At 34.6% G+C, this 17,234-nt stretch overlaps 1 protein-coding gene across 1 annotated transcript in view; it reads left to right on the plus strand.

Annotated features, from left to right (window-relative positions):
* Positions 1 to 8,984: 8,984 nt before the first annotated feature.
* Positions 8,985 to 17,234, plus strand: part of LOC100313713 (pumilio-like protein) — a 41,530-nt gene continuing 33,280 nt past the window's right edge. Inside the window, 2 exon segments of the mRNA NM_001168168.1 lie at positions 8,985 to 9,040; positions 9,367 to 9,650. Coding sequence (NP_001161640.1) covers positions 9,381 to 9,650 — 270 coding nt within the window. The 5' untranslated portion in view covers positions 8,985 to 9,040; positions 9,367 to 9,380.

Consider the following 17,234-nt stretch of genomic DNA (forward strand, 5'->3'; position numbering starts at 1 on the left):
TCTCAGATTTGTTCATTTTGTAATGATATCTTTAATTCTCTAAATTTGGTGAATATTTTTGTCATTTTTGGTAAAAAGTGATACTTTCGACTTCTTGTTAAAAACCACAAGTCCAATTGCTTTGATATTACATATATAGGTACTACATGTGGACCACTCTCAAATTTGTTCATTTCATAATGATATCTTTAATTTTCTAGTTTTGGTGAATATTTTTGTCATTTTTGGTAAAAAGTGATATTTTCGACTTCTTGTTAAAAACGACAAATCCAATTGCTTTGATATTACATATATAGGTACTACATGTGGACCTCTCTCAGATTTGTTCATTTTGTAATGATATCATCAATTCTCTAATTTTGGTGAATATTTTTGTCATTTTTGGAAAAAAATGATATTTTCAACTTCTTGTTAGAAACCGCAAGTCCAATTGCTTTGATATTACATATATAGGTACTACATGTGGACCACTCTCAAATTTGTTCATTTCATGATGATATCTTCAATTCTCTAGTTTTGATGAATATTTTTGTCATTTTTGGTAAAAAGTGATATTTTCTTCTTGTTAAAAACCACAATCATTTATGGTCAAAAATGATATTTTTGAATTCTTGTTTAAAACAGCAAGTCCCATTGCATTGATACTATGCATATTGTTCATTTTCTAATGATATCTTCTGTTCTTTAATCGAAATGTGCATTGCTAACAGCGGAGCTATCTCAGCCGAGAGGCTGCTTGTTTATTCTCGTAGACAAAAAATTGTTTCTTTTGAACAAAACTATAAATCACTTTAATTTGGCAAGAGATAAATTTTATGCAAATTTTGCGAGTCTGTGAAAATTGCTAAATTTTGTAGTAGTCACAATTTTTCGTGGGTCCCACGAAACAGTGTTTGTAACAAAATACAAAATGTTGTCTTTATGAATGCCATAAGATCCTCAAATTGTGAAAATTTCTAGCAGCGTTAATCAATTTACAGTAGCCACTCACTTTTGCTAGTGATTAATTTCAAGTGAAAATATGTTGATTCTATTTTTTTCATGTTTATATGCTGTATGAATATTAAATATAATCACACTTTCTGATACTTTAAAAAGTTTGTAATTTTCATTATTTTCTTCTTTCCATGTCAAACATTCTAGAGAACTTGAATATTACAGCATGTTTCGGACGTATTGGGGCAGCCAAATTGCAAACTCGCTAGCAAATTGGCTAACTGCTTGGGTTTTGACTTGTGTCCACGCCCACTCTGTGCAAATCTATATTACAATAGGAGACATACAATGATGTTGTAGTGAAATGTAAATAAACGATTTTGTTAAATCATAAAGAGGACGGTGAGTTCGACATGGTTACACCGAAGAACAAATAAATTATAATGACTTGCTGGAATTTGTATGATTAAAGGTTCCTTCGGTGAGCGAAATTTAGCTTCATTATGAAAACAGCAAAAGGACGGTCGGCACACTTTCAGGAGCTAGTCAGCGGTGGCCTTGCAGTTGGATGGCAATTTTGGTCTACCTTGGGGAAAGTGTTTTATGTTCTTCGTGTAATGAGGTGTTTGTGTGCAAGGGATTAAAAATGACGAATGCGAAAATTTTATTAGCGATTGTCCTAATGTTACCCAAACGAATTGTTGACTGTTATTTGTCCCCGTTCGGACGCAGTTTTGACCCTTGTGCATCTGTGCGTCCATGCGTGCGGACCTGTATCTTAGAAATGCCTGGACGAATCATAATCGAACTTCACACATACATGATATTATACATATGCACATCAATTTGTTTCACGATCTGATTTAAGATGGCCGAATGGCGGCCATTTTTGTGCTGAAAAATCATCAAATCAAGCATTTCTCAGCTGTTTACATATGGATTTTGTTCAAACTTGGTATATACATTAGACATTATGGGACCTTGATGCAAACAATTTTATTTTTCAGATCGGATTCAAAATGGCTGACTGGCGGCCATTTTGTTTTAATGAATGGGCTTCTAAACCCATATCTCTGACTTGCTTTAACTGATTATGTTCAAATTTGTAATATTCATCATGTCATAGGTTTACAGATATATTGGTTTGACAGTCCCATTCAAAATGGACAAATTGTAGCCATTTTTGTGCTAAAAATCATCAAATATTAAGCATTTCTGGCATTTATGGATGGATTTTGTTCAAACCAAAGACTATACAGGTTCCTGATGCACATAATTTTATTTTTCAGATCGGATTCAAAATGGCTGACTGGCGGCCATTTTGTTTTAATGATTGGGCTTCTAGAGCCATATCTCTGACATGCTTTGACTGATTATATTCAAATTTTATATATTCGTTAGACATCATGTTATAGATATATACATGTATTCAAAATGGCTGATTTTGTTTTAATTAATGCTGTTCCAAAGCAATATCTCCCAATATGAATAAGTACTTGTTTGACGATCAGATACAAATGTCAATCATTTTAATGTTAAACAATCATCATAATCATATTCCTGACATGGTTATATTCCAGCTATATTACTATAAACAAAACTATATACCAGTATCTTAAATTTGATAACTAACAGGGACTGTGCCATGCATGGCTTGTTTCCCTCTCGATTTGTAGGATGCTGGAAAACTGTTTCTCAACGTGTCTTATTCAAGATAGCTGTCTCTATATAGTATATATCGGTAAATTAAGCACATTTATTATCACCAGTTGTCTTGGTTCTGACTACGAAAATGCGTTATAACTGAACGCTCTATTATTTGATAGGATCACATTTTTTTTTAAAATGACTTTTAAATTATTCAGATTTAGCTTCCAATTTAGTAATTCTAAACTACTTTTAATACTATCACGTCTCGTGTAGCACAGCAAACCGCCCTTGAAATGGAGTATGCCAGACATGTCCCAGGCTACCTAAAAGCGTTGTATGTCCCCTACTCAATATATATTTTCCCAGGGTGGATGCAGCTACAAGCCAACACCATCCAGATTCGAAAGCCAACTGTTGACCATTGTAGAAGTTTTTTTAATATTTTTCAAGATTTTTGTACAATATAGCATAATAATATATACATGTCATCTTTTTATGTGTGTTATTGAAGATGTGCTTCTAATAGATCAGTATGGTTGATTGAAAATATTATTTTACTTTTTATTATTTTACTCAGTGGAAGAAACTGAACATTCATCATCCTTTTTACATTAATAAGGGTATCATCATTGGAATGATATTTTGAATTGATCTGTTTAAGCTTTTTTATCAGTCTTGTGAATGAAAGTAGGAAATAAAAAAAAAATGTGTGATTGCATGTTGAAACAATGTCATGGCTGGGAATTTTCTAATATGTTAAAAAAGAAAAGAAATAATAAATCTATGCAATAGAGGGCGCTGTTACCTTTCTTTTGTACATGCCGCATAAAAATGTATCTGTTATTGTTGAATGTGAATAAAATGACCTGAGTAGACAAGATAGGTGCGTGTTTTTCCACTATGATATTGAAAATAATAAAACACAAATTAGACTAAACGAATCAATAGAAATTGGATACACTTACCTATCTCTACAGTTAGACAGCTCGCAGTTAAGAACAGTGGGGGAAAAAATCTACGAAACCCCACTCCCAGTGAAATTAATAGAAAGTCCAACAATATAACAATAATTAAAAAAACTAACGCGTTGCTTGAAAACGAGGGACGTTTTCAGTTGATGTTAGTAGAGGGCTGTATGGAAAAGATACGAGTACCCCTAACGCCCTTATAGTTAAATTTTCTGTACCACGACTCTTTGCAAAATCCAATATGGAGTTAATACATTTCTTCCTTATAGTATTCGTATTCACAGTCAGTACTTTACAGGAAGAGGAACAGATATATGTTAGTTTATTGTATTAAACCTGATCTCAAGATTCTAGTACCTCATAACAAAAGTAAGACAGAAGTTGCATGTCCCTCTATTTTCTTGTGTCTTTGATGGAAAATGAAAGAACACAATGCGCATGCGTGGTGACTGTTATTGTACGCATCAAGTGAACATATGCATATATATATATATTTGTTATATCTATTATGTGTTCATTGGGTTTTTGTTTTCATATTCAGTTTTTTGTTTTTGTTTTTGTGTTTCATTTTATTTTAATATATATTTCCGTTGCTAACTTCAATTTAGTCTGTTTTTGATTGTCCTTTAAACTATTAGCCATTGTAATTTGATTAATTTTTATTTGTTAGTCTCTTTTGTAACCTTTAACCTCCTTCAGTGGGTTGTTATGAGTTAATAAAATATCTACCTTGCATACCGTTACTTAGAAGTGAGCTCCAAGAAGTTTTTAGTTCGTGATAAATTATAACCCAATGCATCCACCAACATGTAGTTTCAAACAACAGTATTAAAGGGCGGCAGTCGTCGCGCCGCGTTCTGTTTGATATGGGACTCATAGCGACGTATACAACGCGTGTAAAATACATTGCTTGTTCACATGAAATTCGAACACGCGCTGCGCGACAACCATCGCCCTTTAAGTATTTCGATCTCTTCATTATTTGAGACCAAGATCCAAGCATAGACCTTAAAAGACAAGGTCTATGATTCAAGATAATAGCTGCATGACTCGAATGCCGGGAGAATGGGTATTTAATTTAACATTAACGTCTGCAAACTTCTGACTACCGTGTAATACTGACTACAACGAGCGTTCTATTCGTCTATTTTTCAACTGGCATACGTACCATCTCAACTAAAATCCGAGTGATCAACTCCCGCCCTCCCCTCGTCACCATCCATGGCCAAGAGAAGTTGATTTCACATTTTGATTTTATTTTCGAGATGCACATTTTTCACATTAATACTCGATCTTCAAAAATGCCAAGGTGGTAGTGAAAATATAATTATTGTTTCAAACATGGCGAAAATGCCAAACATACAAACTTTATAAAAACAACCCGTGCTCCGCAACAGTCTGGTTTCAGAGATAACAAACGTGCAAGTCAAGAAATGCAACTGCTTTTGAATTTGTGCGCAGATGATGCTTGCACGCTTTGCATTTTCGGCACGTATACAACTCATACATTTGTGGAAAAAAATATTACTGTTTAAACGTGACTAAAATACCAAGTATGCAAGCATTTTGCGCGCAAAATCCAAAATGTCACTTTTTCAAACGTGCCGAACGAGTCATGATTGTACGTGTTAAATGCATGTTGATTCTAATTTTTCCTTTCAAACTTCCACTGCTACATAGAGATATATATAATGGATTACATGTTTGATCCAAAATGCCAAGCGTGCATAATAACACAATCCCTCTAAGAGAAACTGTAATAATAGTCCGATGTTGGTCACGTGATCTCAAATGACCACATGACATCTGTCGTTTCATAATAATAAGCCTAAACTCATGTCACGTGAATGCATGCGCGCGCATTATTTGCGTGGACAATGTTTAGCTTTTCAGCCAATCACAATTGAATATTTGAATTTGAATGAAAGCTTATGATGATCGGCTTGTATAATTTGTGTTTTTCACTGTATTTTGAAACATAGAACAGAAAACAACAAAGAGAATAATATTCATTGTAAACAACATTATATCAAATTATGAGTCATTTTCCATAAAAGAAATCCATACACATAAAGCCCTTCAGCTTTGAAATTAATATGCCAATTTCCGTGTTTTTTACTCTTCCAAGCAAAAAAACCCTCTTCAAACAGCAGAAACATGAGCGACTCAGACAAAAATCATAAACAGTATAGGTTTATACTAGTATAATAACAAATAACCAGCTCGTCATCATTAGCACCACGTGAAGATTACTGGGGTCTAGTAGTGGGCACCATGTATAATTTACTCCATGTTAGGGGTGCTTGAAATGAGAAAACGGTCACGAACATCAATCATGTTCGACTGCAATATAGACGGACCAGCTTCTGTTCGTACCGCATCATTCGCTCCAGGTGACGACTAGGTCTCACTGGCTCATCCTCATTATCACTATATCGTTATTATTAGTTAGGGAGATGAAAAGGCAGAAATTAAATTTTTTTTTATTCATGATGACTCCAATCGCAATTTATTATTGCAGGACTACTTTATATTCAGGCGATGGATTTAGTGCAGTGTAGTACGGGTGTGCATTTTAGCTCCATGGTTTGTGTTTATAGAAACTGTTAACAGGTTGTTGTCGGATTAGCTTGACTGTTGGATTTAGGGTTGCGTGACCATGTAAGTGTCTTCGACTTGACTGAAACTGAAGTTGGCGGCCTAAATCAAAATGCAGGTTCTCACTCTCGGTTACCGACGTGATTGCCTATTTTGTCAATGCATGGAGGTATACCTCCATGGTCAATGCGACTCAATTTGAAAATCAGAACTACTGCACAATTTCAAAGTTCCGTTTAATTGTCTCAATGTCCCATAAGGCTTCTAAGCCCATATTTCATTATTTGCACTTTTTGCCCAATTTAAAGCACCGACAATGGAAAAATACACACCAAATGTCATCGGACGCGTCAGTTAAAATGTGTGCGTCAGTTAAGAATAAATCTTCACGAAAAAATAAAAGCACTTGTACAACGGCTGTCTTAAATTAACTAATGGTCATTTGTTATATTCCGTAACCTGATACGACGTGGTACATGGGATCAACACACGGACAACTCAGTAAGTAAATTAGTAAGTTACTCGTTACAACAACAATCTGATTCCTCAAAACTCGCGGTAGCCACGACGATAGCCATCGTGAAAATCGTGTTTTTTTTTACATAAGCGCATAAATAAGCGCACATGACAGTGCTAATACTTCGTGTTATTATTAATCGTTTTAGTATTAGTCTCTCAAACACACCCAGTCTATTTTTTTTTTCGAAAAACAATAAAATAACATGCATTAAATGCTACTTTAGCGTTGGTTCCCATTAAGTACCCACTAAAAATATTGGATTGTTAGTACTTAAAAAGTAACTTGTAAGACAATATCTTTTTTTCACCATATCATTATTTCCCCGAGCAATATTTTAAGATATTGAGATATACTAGTATCCTTGCCATAGGAAACAACGGTAAAATGCCATAAAACAGACAAAACATGCTATTTTCACTGTATTTTATTGATCTATTTTCTCCGAAGCGAATATGGCGACCCACATTTTAGTTTATTTTCTTTATCTTTGTAATACGATATTCAAATAAGTGTATATGAAAAAAAATAAAAATATTTTTACTTTTGTGTAGCGATCTACCTTTAGCAAAACTACTACTATAAATATATGGTACAATCGCGACCACAAATCCCTTCCTTTTTTTTTTTTTTTATAAATATTTATACATTTTAATGGCAGTTGAATCAGCCAATCAACGAGCGAAGTGCGCAATGACGCCATTTGACAAATGTTTCAATGTTATTCCGCCGGCCATTATAACCATTTCGTTCAAGCTTGAATCGTAAAATATTTGAAGTCAAGAGGATGGGTTTGTGGTCGCGTTATACAATATTTAGTAATCATTCTACCAAATATTTATTAAATAAAAATTCAATAAACGCAGCAATATATAAAATAAGTGAAAATAATAATATTTTTTGCTTTTGTGTAGCGTTCTACTTTAACAAAACTACTATAACAAATATATGACACAATCACGGCCACAAATTATTTCCTTTGTTTTTTTATTATAAATTTCAATAACAGTTGAGTCCAAATCAGCCAATAAACGAGCGCAGTTCGCAATGACGTCATTTGAATGTGTTCCACAATTTATTCCCATCGGCCGATATACCGACCCCAGCTTGAATCGTGAAATTTATAAATATCTGAAATCGGTAGAACGAGTTTCTGGTCGCGTTATACGATATTTAGTCATCAATTTCCCGTGCAGCTATTCAGTATTACTAAAAACACAGAAACCCGAAAACATTCACCAAACTCTCAACCATGATTAAAAACTTGAACATAACTTATTTCGCAATTATGCCACAAATGTAAATACGTTTTTTTTTTTTTCAGCCCTACTTCTATTAAATTAAACAAAGAACAAAATCTAATCTATTTTCGCAAATGTTGTCACTCAATCATTTCCCATTTGCTGAAAATGATCAGTGTTTTTCAATGTACTATACGTGAATAATTTAGTATATTTATTGATTTTTGAATTATTTATTTCCATTTCCATTACTAACTTAAGTACCTACATTCAAAACGGAGGTTGTCGAATTAAGGAAATTGGTGTCATTTAGGAGATTTCCTTAAGAGATAGTACCAACTGATATGGCAAGTGACCCCGCCACGCGAAGAGAATACTGTCGAGAACAAGACCGTAATGGATCCAGAGGATGACACGACTCGTAAATTATGGTTGCATGAGTGCGCCCTCAACTTAGTTCATGTCCCGGACATGGACAAATGGGAAAATGTGTGACGCGACTGGAACTCAATAAATTATCAGTTTGACAATGAAAAATAAAAGAAATTTTGCAGAAAAGTTCGCTAAAAAATATTATGGAATCGTTTGTTTTTGAATCGAATTGTTTTATGAATAAACAATTCGACGAGGAATTGCACAATCAAAGTCGAAGTCCCATAATGCCAAAATCTCCCCGTGTTGAAAAAAAAACAAAAAAAAACAAAAAAAAAACAGAATCGCGAGACGTTTTTACAGAAATTTGTGGAGTTTAGGATTACGTTTGTCTCGATGAGCATAATTCAACGTGACAGTTTTATTACATGGTTTTATTATGCTATCAGTTTAATATTTACTAAGCATAAAACTGTCGGAATATTCATGTGACGCTTGTTTGTCTTCTTTACATTGTATCGATACCGCAATTTCAATATCGTCTAATTAGCGAACATTCCACCCATGTACGAAAATTTGGAATTTCGGCATACTTATCATATTTTTGTAGTCACGTGATATTGGGAATGCCACCGCCATGACGTAATGTCTTAGGGCCAAGCACATGGCACCCATCATGCTTTGCGCTAACAAAATGTCGAACGCCAGGAAGGGGAACTGATTTCAAAAATTCTGAAAAAACATCCGTTGTCATCTTGGTAAGTAGGTCGTTATTTTTCACATTTGAATCAACTCGCCAATATGGAATATATTCATCATCATATATTTGATGTTTGAAGACAGATCCTCCATTTTGAACGGAATTATAGGCCACAAAGCGATGGGTTGTCGTGTTGACCTCGTCAATGAATCAGCGAGGTATGAACTCTTGGCGATGATGCATTTACCCGCCCTCAGTTGTGCATCATACATAGACGCTTAGCGCATGATCCGCGTTCTGTGCTATATACTCTTTTAGTACAAAGACACCTTACTTATAGTTTCTCGACCTTGGATTTGACTTGTTTTCTTTGCTGTATTTCAGTACTAGACCGTGGCATGCGATATACATGTCTAGAATCGACGACAGCCAGCAGCAGTATGCACGAAGTTGCGTGGAATGACTCAACTCAGCAACACGCCATGCAGAGCACGGGCAGTCAACATCCACATCACCCCCAGTCCACCCTCAATCACCACCCACACCGATCACAAGACGATGCGATGGTAGGCTATTTCTTCCAGAGGCAACACAGCGAAGGAGAGACTGGGGGACATTACGGCAAACTGAAATGGGCTGTGGGCGACGATAGCGTTATTGATCACCAGGTAAAATAATCCCCATTTCACGCTTCCAACATACTGTAACATTGGTGCGATGTTTTGCAACATTTGAAACGCTTTTCACCGGGCGTGGTCGTAATTTCCCCGACTGTATGCAATCAAATCGCATGCAGTGGATGCAGGAACTGCTTTGGACCCGTCCTTTGTTTATTTTGGTTGACATTTTGCGAGCAGGAAGGTAAACGGACCCACGTTTGTTGTTGGCGTGTTCGAATCGACTGACAACAATGGGCTTGCGGACGGGGTGATGTTATTGTTAATTTCCAATGCACTCTCAAACATGTGAGTCATTGCGACCGTGACTCATAACAAAAATTACGCCAAATATTACTGTCGTAGCTGACAAAGACAATTTTTTGTGTCATTGTTTTGTTAACTTCCAATCTCAATGACGTGCGTGTATTACTTGATCAGAAACAATGGCCGTCTTGCTTGTATATAGAAATAGGCCAACTAATTGAAAGGGTGTCTCCATGTTTATGATGGCAATTTAAATCGTGTCTTTTATGTCAAATCAAATTATTTAGGTAAATCTTTTTGTTCAGGATGTCCCTGGCCTTGTTTTACTAGGCTTGTAACAGTATGATTTTTAGGTCAGCTCGAATGGACCTTCAGTCACTGTGAAACTAGCCAGACATTAGTTTGAAACTGACTCCTTTTGTTGATTTTAACCTCGGGTGTTTACTGATTTGTAAAATAAAATTTACAGTAGTTATTAGTAATATTTATTCTCTCATCAGATATTATTGAAATATAACACATTATTTATTAGTCTTTGATGCTAACCTTGTAAAAAAGTTCAAGGATTTGATCTCTGCACAGTTGGCCTTATATGTTAATGAGGACAGGCAGTGAACAAAGGAAGCAGTGAGTGGAAAGACAAAGGAGTACTACTGTACTAACAACAGTTTGGGGTTCATACTGCCGAAAATATGTCAGCACTTCAGACGGTGATGAAATATGCCTTTTATGTCTGGGAGGAAAACTCGGTAGTTTACTAAAACCGAAGCAATCTAAAAAAGAAATTGGAACAAAGAAAGCTCTTGTAAATTCAGCCTTTGAGTTCAGAGATAGGGGGTCCCCCAGCATTAGTTATTCCACCTGCTTTTGAAAGAGTTTCACTTCTAGGATGTATGACGCATGCCAAAAACACATTATATATTTATTTTCATCTTCAAGATTTGTTGCCCGTTGTAAAATTAGATCAATAAATCTTTCCCCGGTCAATAAAGTAATTATTACTAATTTCATGATGGAATAATTAAATATACAATGAAAAATAACAATTAAGTTGAAAAACTAAATATAGAGAGGCTAAATTCAAATATGTTGCCTTGAGGAAGTATTTGATAGATGGGCATGTTTCTTGTATTTAATTTATGTAATACATGTTCAAGAACAAACACAGTAATAAAATTTATATATATTCAGCTGCTAGAGTGCTGAAGTAGCTAGCTGTAATGTATGTGCAACGGGCGGCCATGTCTGGATGGCAAATTTACAAATACATCTGTCACATTGTTTTAGTATCTACTTAGACCATTTGTAGGTTTTCACACTAATTCAGAAAAATTAGTTTGTTGATCGTTTCTGCATTTGTTGAACACATTTTATTTGTACATGCACTCGTAGTTATTGTGATTGTTTTGTTGGGTTTAAAATGCTTGGTGAACACTAAGCTGTGTACGTTGTTTTTTCAGTCAGTACATGTAGGCCTGAATCTGGATGTTTCTGCCGAGGATGTAAAAAAAATCCTCAATCGCACTCGATCCCTGCTCAAACAATGGGGAAATGCGTTTGGAGGCACCTAAAAATTACAGACTTCATAAAATAGTTCCCGACTGTATTTTAACCAGATTGGCATTGCCTTGTTCTGTTCCTGCTGGAATTTAGTCTTTGTTGAAATCCCAATTTTCATCAGAATTATGGCCAATAATATTTAATAATTTATTAATAACTTTAATTTTTAGAGTTTTTTAGTATGATGCATTCATAGTTTTTAATACTGAATTAACCTATGTAGAGGAAATGTACGAGTTACAACTCCGCTGTTAATATTTTTAAAAATATCCTGTTGCTTGTTGTCGTTTCCTGGTCAATTTGTCCCATGTCTGTGTTAATTTGTGTCACAGGAAAGCTGCCTTCAGGTCACTGACAAAGGTCAATCACAGAGGGCACATATTACAAAAGATTAGACAAACATATGAATGTCGTATTATTTGTTGAACGACTACGGGTTCACAAAGGCTGAATGACGGCATGCCGTGGCAGGACTGCCCCCTCGCTAATAGCAGTGCTACGAAAAAAAGGGGCATGTAATAACAAGTCATTTAACAGCTTATGATGGCTGCGGTGATAACACAGCTCTATATAGTTCCGCTGAAAAACCACCGAATAGATCTCGTGAGTACCAGAGTTTATCGAGGTGGGGAAAAAAATGATAAAATTATTGGCACGTTTTTCGGGCACTTCCTTTGTTCTGGATAGGTTACCCACAATGCATAGCTTTCAATGTCGCCTGAACTGATCAATGTAGTTTATGACTCCTCTATTGCACGTTTCAGAGGGAACCAGAAAAACAAAATTGAAATCTTTTCTTTGTGAGTTGAGTTTTACATCGATTTTAAAAATGGTAGAAGTTTTAAAATTATCATGATTTGATTCTAAAATGTTACAAAGTTTTCAACATCGTGCGAAGCATTTTATTGTGTCAGTTTGGCCGTCGGGAGATGACCTACTTCGAATATTTTCAATATCAAGTTTGTCTTTTTCTCTAACATTGAGGTCAAATATTCAGAATACTGCTATTCATAGAAATGAATGACTGTATACTTTTCAGTTTAGTTCTAGGTGTCGGTCGCTGGATTCTATTTAGTTCTAGGTGTTGGTTGCAGGATTACTGATATTGAATTTTTTAAGTTTAAGTTTAAAACTGACCATGCTGACCATGATCTTAAATACTTACTTTTTAACTGTTCTATAAAGTTTCTAATCCACAATTTGTTTCTTTTCTCATCAATTATCTATATCTGAATGAGAAATGTCAGTAATTTTGAATATGCAATGACTCAAAGTTATAATTTGTTTTTCCTGGCTACTGTTAAGATACTGTGGAATACTTTATTTTCGCCAGAATTAATTTTCGCTGAAAAGGCTGTTTGGGCGTTCTTTAGGGAATTTATTTTCACTGATTTTTGGTGAGTTGAATGTGAAATATAGGAAAAAAAGTATATTCGCTGGATTTTATTTTCGCGGAATCATCCTATCAGCGATAATAGCGAAAATAAAGTATTCTACAGTAGGTAACATGTCATTGTAAGGTTTGGCAACTCATAAGTTGTAACTTGCCTTCCTATAATACTGTAGAATACTTTATTTTCACTTGGAATTTATTTTCGCTGAAGGGCTGCTTCAGTTAAAATAAAATCCAGCGAATATACATTTTTTCCTATGTTTCACATTCAAGTCATCAAAAATCGATGAAAATAAATTCCATACAAAACGCCCAAAAAGATTTTTTTCAGCTAAAATAAAGTATTTCACAGTAGCTTGCTTCAACTAACATTCCCATGTATTGCATAAATTATGCGTGTAAATGTTCAATTTGGGCAAACAAGTCAGGAAACAAAAATTAAAAACAGTGACAGACTGTTGTGGCATTGAAATAATTTCACTGTTGCTTTAGTGTAGCAAGGAACAATGTGACTAAAAAGTTGTAGCAAAGTAACATGGTTTGGGTTACAATTGTCGTTATCGTGTGCGAATGCTGTCCACGTTTGATACGTTTCTTGTGCTGTGCCCCTTTCTAATATTACATCAATTCTATTTTTAGTAATGTGTGACACACTATTCAGAGTACTGAAAAATAATTAATCGAACATGAAACATTTATTTCGGTAATTGGTAGTTTGTTTTGAATGCGAGCTTGTCTTTTGATGTAGAAAAACAAAAGTGTTAATTTTCAAGTACTCTAGTTGTGATACTAATTTTCAAAAATGGGTCAAGAATTTGTAGACGTGTCAGCTTGGACTACTTGTAATTTAAGACGGAGTCTGTGCAGCCTGTTAGAATACCTGGTATCAAATAACTGTAAGGCTCCAACTTTGTTGAGCTTACAAAAATTTGGGCCAGTTTTGCAACTAATGGCAAACACAAATTACGGCAGACAATTTTTCTTGGAAAAATGGTCAGCGTTTGTATTTTCTCAAATATAAGCTTGTATAACCCGAAAATTATCTTTATAATATTGAGTAAATATATCTCAACACCATAATATTTCTCTCTAACATATCAGTATTTCAGTATTAAACGATAAAGAGAGATCCTTCAGTGAAGAGATAATCCACTAGTGTGATTACTGCCAATTCTGTTTTGAACCAGTAGTAAATCATTCGTGATGGGTTGTTCCATTTTCAGGAACAGTGGTTTCTAGCATTTTTGTGGGTTTGGGAGTTATGGTAGATGTTTTCTGTTACATACAAGAAAAATGCATTGTTTATCTTCTTCTGTCATCCTGCGGCTTCCAAGCGGCCATTTTGAATCTCTATCTTTGGCATTATGAGTTTGTTTCAAATGGTCAGTTTGCATCCTTATCTTTGGCATTATGAGTTCCTTCCAAGTGGCCATTTTGAATCCCTATCTTTGGCATAACTATGATCATGATGAAATGATCAATCTGTGAAAGTAATCAAGATTTAGATGCTTATCTAAAAAGGTTGACATGAATGGAAAGTGAGCTGTCCTTGTCGTTGTTTAGATATGCTTGTAGTCATCTGTTTTAAGCACATAATTACTCCCAGAATGACTTTCTTGCCATCAATATGGGGGATCCCACTTTTCTAAACAGCCTGAATTCCAAGTCTGATCGTATCTATGTAGGTAAAGTCTATACTTGTGGTTGTAAGACAAAACAGTGAATATTTTCGGGACTGGTTAGTTTTTTGAGCTCGTGAGCAAAGTCCTTAGTGGAGTTTGTATCAGGGAGCTCATTCACTGGATTCCATAGCTGAATGTTTATTGGATAGCATAAATTTCACCAAGACCACTGAACGCACAGAATCGGGTTTACATTTCCTGCTACACCTGCATACTTTGAAATTCAGTGATTTTGGTCAAAATTAATAAAATTATAGAAAATTGTTTTGCACCACAAAATTGTAATGTTCAAGGGTCGAGGGAGGGGGGGGGGGGGTTAGGAGCACGTTGTCTTAATGGCAAAGACTAGTGAATTGCAAGACTATTGCCTGCACTTTCTCAAATGCATCACAAGAAAAAAAAAAAACAAATTAGGAAAGAAAGAAAAAATTATCGATTTTTTTTTTTTTTTTACACAAGTACATGTTTTTACTGCAGGTAACTCGACGAAGACAACCCCAGCCAGCTGTTTAATATCTGTTGAACTTTACAACTAAATTTGTCAATTATGCGGCTACGCAAGTCTGGACATCTTTATCGTTTTAGTGATGGCTAAATATTTTACTTTCTCAGTGTTGCCATGCCAATGTGTCTTCAATTTTGTGCTAGCTTGTACTAAATTTTGCTTCATTATTAGCATCAGTGCCCCCATAAATTGCAAAGGTTAAAACAAGGTTTTTAATGTTCAGTATAAGACCTTATTTTCTAAGTAATGAGTGATCATTTCATTCTATCACTGGTCCAAATTAAAACCCGGAAGAGTTAATTATGAATTTACAAGTTCCTACCATTTTGAAGATGGTTCAGCTTCCCTAACTGTTTGCGTTGAGTTCCCAAGAGATATTTTTAGCTTCTAGGCCATTTTCTTGTCATAATACGTTAATATAAAATTACAAATCAGATTTATGTTTCTGTCAAAATTAGTGATATTGCTATGCATCAAAATAGGAAAAATTGAATATTAACATTTCATAATTTATGCAAATTCACGATGCTTTGAATCCAAATCATCACTGTTCATGATGAAATATTGTTACTTGAAATGCACGAATGTCTGTAACTACCATAAAATCTGTATTAGAAGCAGCATTCCAAATAGAAGTCGCACCCATTATTTTTTTTAATGAGAACCAAAATTTCATTATTTCTCATATGTGTAGATAGTCTAATAGAAGCTGCATCCCCTCTGTTGCATTGTACCATTTTAATAGAAACCGCGGTTTTATAGTACTTGTTTCCTATCAATAAATTAGTAAAATTCTGGTTTTTCGCAAATCCTCAAATAATGATTTTCCCAAAAAAGATAGAATTTGGATATCATGTTTATCTGAACCGTTGTAGTGTTTCTGAAACCTAACTATATATTAATAATTGAGATGATAATAATTACCTAGTATGATTCACCACGTGCGTCTCTGGATATGATTGTAAATTAAATGAAACTGCACGCATCTGTCTCTGTCAAATGTACCATTTCACAAACCCTCATCCATTGTAGTTTTCTCCTGTGTAACATATTTTGAAATAAACGCGAACAAAAGTGTTTAGTTTCAGGCTGTGAATGATGAATTCTAGAGTCCTATTTACTACAAATGTGGATTTTATACCGTATTTATACTTCATACAAAATCTATAAAAAGATGGAATACATAAATATTGGGTTTTATTGTGTTTTATTATGCATAGTTCATGAGAAAAAAAATGTTATTATTTTGTTGACAAACTAGTGAATATTCTTGCACCAAATCCACTAAAATTAAACGCGGTGAATATTTTTTCTCTCTGCAGTATTCTTTGCATGGTGTCAGCATTGTACTGTATTGTATAAATGTCCCACGTGTTGCCATGAACCTAACAAAAAGAATGTGTTAATGCTGGCAATATTGATAATGCCCATTCTAACCATTGTTCCTGTTCATTTTAAAACCAAGTTGATGCGATAGACAGGTTTATATAATTTTGTGTGTGTAGATTTCTGAAATATACCAGTTATTAATAACAAATTGAATTGGTAAATTTATTTGAGCATATATATATTTATATATATAGAAAATGATTTATCTTGCGTTTTTAGTGTTGAACTTTGACCTGACCCGAAATGAGTAACTCTTAATAAAGTAGGTGACTCATGTTGAAACATCAGTAGCGAGAGTAGATTTATTCATGCAAACGTAGAAACCATTTAATATCACTTTTTTTGATGTTTTGAGCATATTCACTGTTATTAATTTCACAAATTGTCAGAAACAATGATGTTCCAATGTTTTTTTACATGATTACGTAGATTTAATTTGGCGAATTTTACTTATAATTAAAAATAACGAAATTAAAACCTGGTGAATATATTTTTTTTTTTTTTTTTTTTTCATGGCAACATTACTTGATTTCATTGCACTTTAAAATAATCATGAAATTTTGTAGGGAGATTTTATTCAAAGAGTGGTGGTCGTCGTCGTTGTGCCATGCATGCGCCCAATATGGAACTCGTATGAACAAATATGGCAACTTGACTGCTGTGCAGACTGAGACTTATATGCGGCTTATATGTGGTAATTAGTGCATGTTGCACCCAGATCAAAACTCGTACTTGTGAGTTCCATTAGAAGAGCACATTGGATTATTTGGAAAATCAATGTTTATCAACACATGCGCGCG

Source organism: Saccoglossus kowalevskii, chromosome 14, assembly GCF_978046115.1.
Source record: "Saccoglossus kowalevskii chromosome 14, keSacKowa6.1, whole genome shotgun sequence".
Lineage (NCBI taxonomy): Eukaryota > Metazoa > Hemichordata > Enteropneusta > Harrimaniidae > Saccoglossus > Saccoglossus kowalevskii.